The following is a 9,840-nucleotide window of genomic DNA, read 5'->3' on the forward strand; positions in this document are numbered from 1 at the left end:
TAACTTCTTTATTATTTTTATAATTTCTCCGTATAAATTACAATATTAAATTACTGAATATCAATTTCATACTAAATTTAAAAACTATAATTAGTATTTATTCATATATTATATTTTAAAATCAAAAAGCTACTAATCAGGATATAATTAAAGAAATAAGAGTTGATGTTGCTTTTAGAATAATCCACTAATTTCCTTAAAGGAAACACTATGTACAGATTTGCATCGAAGCGTTTCTTATGATAGTGATTTTAATCACTGTCAGATATTATTTAAACTTGTCCCATCTATGCCTCGTCCACACTGTGCCTCGACCCCACTGTGCTACCGTTTTTTTTTAAATAATAGTGATACGTTAGGTCTATAGCTATATCTCTATAATTAATTTTTTTACATTTTATTAAAAATATTAATTATTTTTAAATTTTAAATAAAATGTAAAAAAAAATCTAAGATAGCTATTTTGTAGAGTAGAATTTAAGAAAAATTTTAGTAAAAAAATATTTTATTAATATTGAGTAGTAAATATTCTGTAGCTTTTTGAAGTTTGTGAAAATTTGAATTTTCATGTATTATTTTACGGTATTAAACATTGAAATACGTATTGAGAAAAGGACAGAAGAAAACGCTATCTTTTCATGATTACTGTGTATACATATGATGATAATGTGTATACATTACAAACTTGGCATTAATACTATGATAAGAAATTAGATAAGGCAATTATTACTTATCTCTCTCATTCAAAAGTATAAGTCATTTTCATGGAAAAAGTTACACACCTCCAAATTATAGTAATTAACCATATAGTAAATAGAACCATTAAAGCGGTATTTGGTTTGAATTATTTTATTATTTCATTATTTATAATTTTTCTATTAAAAGTACGAGCTCTTTAAATTCAATCTTTACTTATCGAATAATCATTAATATTTCTATTACACTAAGTTAAAGCAGACATCGTATATTCTAGCGTACGTTCTAATCTAAAAAAAAAAGGTAGTAGTTTTAAACATTAGTGGAAAAAATGTTTTCCTCTTAAAATACACACAAATAATAATCAAATTAAAAAAAAATATGAAAAAAAAAATTTTTTTGGTTTACTTAAGTGTTCGTTGAACTTAACCATATTTTTGAGCTTTTTATAGACTTTACGCAATCAATTTTGAACTTACAATTTTTTTTTCTAATTATTATTATTTGGCATTAAAAAACGAACAATTTAGATGTACTAAGTAAGAAATTAGAATAATGACATTTTATGTTTTTTTGAGTATTTTTGGTCAATTTTCTTAAAACGCATTGAGCGACCTGTAAACATTTTTTTTTTAATCTCAAATTTTCATAAAATGTTTATTTTAATGTATATAATACATTTATGAGGTATCTCATAAACATTTCGAAGATCGATTTTTTTTGAGCCACCCTAATATATATCTATATATATATATATATATATATACTATTATTTACTTTAAAACAAATTAGAAAAACCTTGAAACATATTCAAAGACCACGTAATAAAATTGTTTAATAAATATAGATATAAATTTATATCTAAATAATTATGAGTCAGTTAATATTATTTGTAGAAACTTTTCTATTAAAAATACAAAAAAAGATAATTAATTTCTATTAATAGAAAGATATCAGAAAATTAATGAATATATTTCAAAATAGTTATCTAAAAATATTAATACTTTATTGGTGTGCTAATGAAGTTGTTTCACTGTTTGTAGACTATCCAAAAATTATAGATGAACATTGAAAATAAAATATTGAGCAATTCATTTTGATTATAAAGGTACTCAAGGATAAAAGCATGAAAGAACTAAATACTAAATTATGTAAACATTACATTACAATTATTTAATTCATAAAATGTGATTTTTTATGATTTATTGGTCCATCAATCCAATGAAAATGAAAAGAATTTCAAGAATGACTGTGAACGTTGTTAGTTAGGTCTGAAAAAATCCGTATAAAAATATTCCTTAAACGTAATAAATTATAATAATATATTTACTCTTTGTTTAGAATAATTATAGAACAAGTGTTCCACTTTTTTCATATTTTTTTTAAATTTCATTTAAAATTTATCAGTAGTGAATAATACGTTAAAATGATGATATTTAGACTATACATAACTCTTTTTCTTTACACAAAATGTGCAATTTCCTTAGACCCTTTAGAGTTGCATTGCAATTTTTCTAAACATTTGTTTAAATATTTCAAGTACGGTGAAAAATATTTATTTAACTTCGAAAATAACATTTCTGAACTTGAATTGAGAAATTATGGAACAGCAGTAAAATCTCATGGTGAAATTGTTATGATCATGTTAGATTCATTACGAGAAATGGACGAGAAGTATATCGCAGCGGATATAATGTCAGTTAATTTATATTTGAACAACGTTTCGGGATCTATAAATATGATTGGTAAAGACGAAAATGGCAAATTAAATAAATCTAAAAACTCACAAAATTTACTGAAAGGCTACAAAATTCTACAACGTTCAATAGTAGAAAGATTGGAATATTTTATAAATGAAATGTGTTTAAAAGTATCAGTTCAAAATGATTTCATTTCCCTAACTAATTTTAATGAACCAGTAAAATACAGCTCGACAGTTTTGCTTAATGAACTTGAGAAACTTAATAGTAAAATAATTAGAAATATGAAAGAATATTTGACTCTAAGAGATATATTTGTGATGGAAGATAATAAAACATTTAAAAATTATTGTGACATAGTAAAACATTTAGCGTTAGCTTTTGAAAGAAAGTCATACAATAATTTCAATCCTAAAAATGTTTTGTTTTATGATTTTATGGAAAATCGTCCCCCTTTTTTGGATTTAGATCTGATATCAGATTGCCAAGCAAAACAATATGTTCGATATAACAGTGACGATCAAGTAAATGATGTTTTAGACATTGTTCGAAATGCCCCGTTAAAACTAAAGAATAATAATAATCATCAAATAAAATTGTCCGATATGTTTCGTTTCATCAAGTTTGACTTTGACTTTCAAAATATACAAGTATTCAAAAATATGTTAAACTTAGCAACAGTTCGCCCAATTATGTTGATTATACGATTTTATTTTTTTTTAGTTCAAAATTTTGTTTCAATTTGTAAATTTCGAGTTAGCGAATCAATAACTCTTCTGAAAGATAAAATCATTGAACTGGGTCAACAAATTATTAAAATTATGAAATCATTTATGGATTTAAACATGTATGATAAATTTTTAAAAAGAAGCTTGAGCCGTATCTTTATTAAGACATATGAAGTTATATCATCATTTAAAGAACGTAATGATTTGGTTACAAATAGTGAAACGCAAAGTATATTAAAAATTTACTGTACATACTTGAAAAGATTTTTTTTGAATAATAACTACAGTGAAAATATACATGTCACAGTGTTGAATATTAGTAGTATATATAATATAGCTACTGAGGAATTAAATACAGTTACATTATACGTATCAAAATTAAAAAGATATCAATATTGTTTTGAAATAGCAAATAAATTTATTTTTAATTCATTTTTAGATTGGCGAGGAACTAACAAAACTATAAAACGAAATATTCCTTACAGTAAGTAATTGTAATTTTATAAAATGTAATCGTTTTGATTTTGACTACACTTCATTGCTATTTTGATATCCATGATTATCATAATAATAACTATTATGATATTTATACATCAAATAATTATTTAATTATAAAAATAATGATATTTTTTTATATCCATAAAAATGTAGTTGGACATTAGATACAATTTTTGAGTGATTATTTTTAATGATTTTTTTTTGCTTATAATATTCAAAAAATTATAAATTATGCATTGAAAATTTTTAATAGTAAAATTTGATGTGAAAATAGGATTTTGATATGTTTTATGCAATCTTTACTTAACTAGGTTGATACCTAGTTAAACTAAGTTTAATTGTCTGAAAAAAATTACAATTTTTGTTCACTTTTATAACGAATTCATAGCACAAAGACTGCAAATTAATAAAATATTACTTATTGGAAAATTTCATTTAACAATTAAATAAAAAGATAGCAAATTATTTTTCATACATTAGCTTTGAAACGAAATTAAGAAGGCATTACTTTTACTATGATACGTTTTTTTTTTGCTGTCGCCACTTTTCTTAGCTAACACCGGACTCTTTGAATGATACGTCAAAAGATCATAAATCGTATCTTGTTGAAAATATTGCCCTTAAAAATTGAAATAATTTCCCTTGTTCATTGTAAATAAGGGGAAATACTCCCAAAAAATTACAATTTTTAAAATCGTTACATTTAGACAATCTTTAAACTTCGATTTCTTAAAACTGCCAGAACATTTTGAAAAATGAAATTATCAAAAATTTTTTTTTTATATTATACCTTCGATATTTTATATTAATTTCATATAAACTTTTTGATAATCTGACCCATTACCCACCCACAGGGGGGATTCGAAATAGCAACTTTTACACAAAAATTAGCTTATTTGAACAAGTTACGAACATTCTCCGAGCTTCAAAGATATGTAAAATTAATGTTAAATAAAAAAAAAATTGTCCCGACACTTTTTTTCTACGGGGTAACAGCCAACAAATATAGCAAAAAATGTAATTTTTATGTAAAAATCACTGTATAAAGTGTTAATATTTTGATACTTAAAAGTACTTTTGAAAATGTTCCGGAAATACTGCGTCCTTTAAACATATGTTAAATTATACTTTATGTTACGTACTATAAATTAAAAATAAAAATTATCCAGACTTCTGTATAGAATTTTTAAGATACGTCCAGTATCTTTTATGTGCAAATGTCTGTCGAAGCTAAAAAACATGCTATTTTTCTAATCATATTTTACTTTTTGTATATCATAAAACAGCTTACATAGGATTGCCATAGCAATGAGATCACTAATTTTTATCAAATTTACATGAATCTGACACGACTTACGTCGTAAAAATGTGGTCGACACTGGTTTTGAGGGTAGAGACCCGTGGGCCGTTTANCGTCGCAAAAATGTGGTCGACACTGGTTTTGAGGGTAGAGACCCGTGGGCCGTTTATTAAATGAGCGACAACAGATTATGTTAACAAAAATAAAACAAACCGAAAAGATAAACACAGTAATAATAATCTTCGCATAATATCGCGGCACTTTCGCTGGCGTCGAAGACGCGGTGTCCGATGTAATCCTTGGACGGCAAAATGGTTAGCAGCGTTGTAGGCGACAGTGCGCGGGTGCGGNCAAAATGGGTAGCAGCGTTGTAGGCGACGGTGCGCGGGTGCGGTTCGGCTGTCGACGTTGTCGCTTTCACAACGGGAGGAAGACTCTCGCACCATTTGCGGCGGGTCGTCGTCGGCCGTGCGGCATTTGCTGGACTTTGCACCGTAGCGTATAACACGCGGTGTTGGTCAGTCAAATATTCATAGTAGGGCGACGGCTGATAAAGGTGGCACGAGTCGCGGGGCATCGTGTATAACGAAGCGACGCGGGCCGTGTCAAATCTAATTTACATTTAATATAAATTTAAACTTATTTTGATCATTTTGCTTCCTCGAAGTTAATAAAATCGATTTTGAATTTTTAACTAGCTTAGATTGTCATTTATGAAATATTTGTGTAACATACAATTGCTGTTTCAATAATTATACACGATTACACGCTTGGGGTACGAAGTTCGAATCCCTCCGGACGTAAAGACTTTTTTTGCTTTTTATTCCTAATTTTAGCTTCGATGCGAACCAATTAGATACTATAACTTATAAATGAAATATTAATAAATATATTATAGATGATGTTTACTGTCATAAACCGACTTTGCCTACTCGTAAACACAAACACACACACAAGAATTAAATGTACATTTGGCAACAAAGCACATTTGTTGGCTCTTCCCGAGTACTGGTAAGAATACTATAAGTCAGCTTAACCCCTCAATTTAGGGAGCCAATAAAGGGATAGTTTATCTAACTAGATTTGAATCAAAGAAGACAAAAAACAGATAGGGTTTAGGCCCCCTGATAATCTTACTGTGACAGTGATAATATAGCTATTTTCAAAAATTGAAATAATGTTTCGTTTAATATTGAAATGAAAACCATTTTAGCTTCGATGCGAAGCTGAGAAGGTATTGGTTTTACTATGATGTGTTTATTTATTTATTTATTTGTGTCTGTAACCACTTTTTCTCAGCTTTCACCAAACGAATTTCTTTCAACGATACGTCAAAAGATCACAAATCGTATCCAGTCTAAGACATAACCCTTAAAAATTTTAAATAATTCCCTCGTTCCCCATAAATGGGGAAAACCTCAAAAAAAAAATACAAATTTAAAAATTGTTAATTTTCGAATTTTTTCAATTTGTTTTACTTAAAACTGCCATAACTTTTTTAAAAATGACCAAATCAATATCATTTTTATTTGATAGATGCTTGATGTCTATACTTATTATTTGGTATCTTTTTTTTATAAATCTGACTCTTTACCTGCCCACAAGAGGGGATTTAAAATAACAACTTTTTTACAAAAAATTTACTTTTTCAACTTAACTTTTGAAAGTGTTCCTGAAAGTTTAACACTTTTATATATATCATAAATTAAAGCTAATGTAATGTACTTTTTTATGGGAAAAAAAAATTTTCGGACTTTATTTTGTGTTCACAGTGTAAATGGCTACCGAAAATTCTCGATTTTATTTTTTATATTTTTAACTTTATAGTGCTATAGCTTATTGAAAAATTGATCAACACAATTTTTTTGTGATAAATAATATTTTTTAATTATCCCTTTTACATTCGACATACTTTATCTTAATCAGGATTAGTGATGAGCAAAATTACTCTTGTTCTTGCGGTCTTGGCTTGGTCTTGCATTTCTACGAAACCAAGAACAAGACCAAGACTGTAATAATATCAGCAAGACCAACATCAAGACTGTACTCAATTGACAAGAACAAGACCAAGACTTTTTTAGCAAGACCAAGAACAAGAACAAGACTAGACTTGCAAGAACAAGACCAAGACCAAGACTCAAAATGCAAGAATCTTGCAACAACAAGAATAAAACTGCAAGAGTATTGCACTCTTACAAAAAAAAAAAAAAAAAAGATTGTTGTTGGTTAATATTGGTTAAAATCGTTAAGATTATTAATGTCATATTTGACAATATTGAATTTTAGTTTGATTTTTATTGATTACGCGTATTGTTCAAATTGAATATTACCTATGAGCTGATGTTACCGATTAATTTAAAATTTTACAATCATGTTTCAAAATTACTTATCCATTACAGCGACATCAGTTCCTGCCGAGCGACTTTTTTCAAAGGCATCATTAGTTATACGTAAACATAGGAATAGGCTGAATAATAAATCTGACCAGTGGCTTTGATGTATTAACTCTTGGACAGAAACAATGTCCAAAAAATAAGTAGTAATTTAACGTTTATTTTTTTATGATTAATTCTTTGGTAATAGAAGTTGCTATACCATTGTTTGTTTTTTGTAACGTGGATTACCACGATGTAAATGATTAGAAAACCATTGTACACCAATTCCCTCTACATTACTATTATTATTATTACTTGTAATTATTATTATACCTATTATTATTATTTGTTATATCAAAATTTTATATTTTGTGATACTATAATAATAGACCATGTTCAATTTCATTTCTCTTTATTTTAAATATAATACAATATGTATTTATAATATTAATAAAATGAAATTGTACGTAATTTTATTTGTTTATTTTTTTTTAATACCCCAAACTATTCATAAAAAAATCATTCCTATTGTTTATGCTAATATTAAGTTCTAACTTAAAAATTCTATGGTATATAAACTAAATTTGAATTTACAAACTGAAGTAGGTAACTTCGTCATTTAAATCTTTTAAGTAGAAAATTTTTACAAATATAAATAAATGCAAAATTTTGCAAGAGTATTGTGACAAGACTCACAACAAGAACAAGATTTTATGGGCAAGACCAAGAACAAGAACAAGACTAGACTTGCAAGACCAAGACCAAGACCAAGACTGAATTAGCAAAGCAAGACCAAGACTCAGCTATCAAGAACAAGACTTTGACAGTCTTGGTCTTGTTCTTGTTTTGCTCATCACTAATCAGGATATAAATAAAGAAATAGCAGATCATGTAGCTTTTGGAATAATCCACCAATTTTTGAAAATTAAACACTATCTAAAGATTTGCATCGAAGCGTTCTTTATAATAATGTTTTTAATCACGTCACCACTGTGCCGTGACCCCCCTGTGCTGTTTTTTTTTTGAGGTGGAAAAAAAATTTAATGTTTGTTTGATTTTTAAATCATTTATATTATATATATATATATATATATATTAATATTATTATATTATATTTATAATATATATCATTTATTGATATGTCTTCCACTTAACACTCTGAAACAAACATAATATCTGGTCTTTCTGCACTGATATAGAATTTACCTTTCATTCTCATTGGCATCAAGACGCTTTTCTCCACTTACACTTCATCCTGTGTCATACTCCATTATTATTATTTCCATTAATATATAATAATAAAATTATTTGTTTATAATATAATATATTTATATTTGTTTACACGAAATTTGTAATTTGAAGTTTTGTTTTTAGAACTATTAGGAAATCATGAAGACATATCTCGACCACTTTTTTTTTCTGGTATTAATACAAGTGATATAAAAAAACTTAGTCATAGTTCAAGTGATGAAAATGATCAGATGAATAATGATGATGATAAGGATTTTGATGTGACAACTCAGACATATTACAATCCTAAATATCTAGTTGATTATTTACTTTATGAGTAATTTTCATAATTTATTTTCTTTAGAGACGATTTAAGGATAAAATTCACTGTACATAACACACAAATACAATATAATGTAATATGTTTATTTATATAATTGGACAATAATAAATAAAAATTGTAGTTATCAGTCAAAAATATAAATTAATCAGCAAATTCACGTAACTTTTCTCTCTTCGCACTACCCGTTCTAACACTACTCTCCTCATTCCCCCTACTCCTTCTCATTTCTTAGATTCCGCTCCAATGATTCGCTTTATGTGGTTGGCTAATAATGATCCAACTTTCGAATTATTTTAATTAAGTCACGTTTATGTTTTCTTTTTTTGTGTTAATTTATATCCTGTTTCTATGTATATATATATATAAATATATATTTTCTTTTGTTATTTGTTTCTCATAAAAATTTTATTCTTATGATATTTATGATGACTTTTATATATATATTTGGGTTTAGCCTGTATAAAATGTTATAAATAAATAAATATTCGAAAAATGAAACGATCTGTTTATATAAACATTTTTTTAATTTAAAACAAATTAGAAAAACCTTGAAACATATTAAAAGACCACGTACTAAAATTGTTTTATCATGTAACGTTACGATTTAATCTTAATCTAGTTTTTATGTTGCATTTTACTAAATTCTCTATAGATATTTTTCAAAAATGATTTTATTTACTTTTATAACGTGTCTATTTTTTAATATTTCAACAGTAAGTAAATCTGTAAAAGAACGCTATTGCAATTTTTCGAGATACATATTGAATTATTTCATATACTGTGAACGATATTTTTTACGCCTCAATAAAACTGTAGAAAATATCTGTGAAGAAGATTTAAAAAAATATGAAGAAGCAATTCAGTCTCACAGTGATATTATACTATTTATGCTTGCAGAATTACATTGTTTGAAATGTTATTACGTATTTACCTAGAGATTAGATGGCAGTAAACTTATATTTAAATAATG

The 9,840-nt window shown here is 26.6% G+C and overlaps 1 protein-coding gene across 3 annotated transcripts; it reads left to right on the forward strand.

Moving 5' to 3' along the window:
• Positions 1 to 2,116: 2,116 nt before the first annotated feature.
• Positions 2,117 to 9,283, forward strand: LOC126907515 (uncharacterized). Of its 3 annotated transcripts, none has more exons than XM_050688865.1 (2): positions 2,117 to 3,608; positions 8,672 to 9,283. In XM_050688865.1, exons 1-2 carry the CDS (start codon positions 2,123 to 2,125, stop codon positions 8,866 to 8,868), a joined length of 1,683 nt encoding a protein of 560 aa, XP_050544822.1. In that variant the 5' UTR covers positions 2,117 to 2,122; the 3' UTR covers positions 8,869 to 9,283. The 3 variants fall into 3 exon arrangements, with proteins under 3 accessions (XP_050544822.1, XP_050544823.1, XP_050544824.1); XM_050688866.1 differs by lacking the exon at positions 8,672 to 9,283 and adding an exon at positions 7,322 to 7,676; XM_050688867.1 differs by lacking the exon at positions 8,672 to 9,283 and adding an exon at positions 5,821 to 6,307.
• The last annotated feature ends 557 nt before the right edge of the window (positions 9,284 to 9,840 follow it).

The sequence above is a fragment of the Daktulosphaira vitifoliae genome, unplaced genomic scaffold, assembly GCF_025091365.1.
Source record: "Daktulosphaira vitifoliae isolate Bord-2020 unplaced genomic scaffold, ASM2509136v1 Scaffold_5, whole genome shotgun sequence".
In the NCBI taxonomy this organism is placed as follows: Eukaryota; Metazoa; Arthropoda; class Insecta; order Hemiptera; family Phylloxeridae; genus Daktulosphaira; species Daktulosphaira vitifoliae.

Excerpts from the sequence above, each read along its gene's own strand:
- LOC126907515 (XM_050688865.1), top strand. The coding sequence starts at position 2,123 with ATGATGATATTTAGACTATACATAACTCTTTTTCTTTACACAAAATGT. Across the intron at positions 3,609-8,671 it reads AAAACGAAATATTCCTTACA|AACTATTAGGAAATCATGAA; the intron begins GTAAGTAATTGT and ends TTTTGTTTTTAG.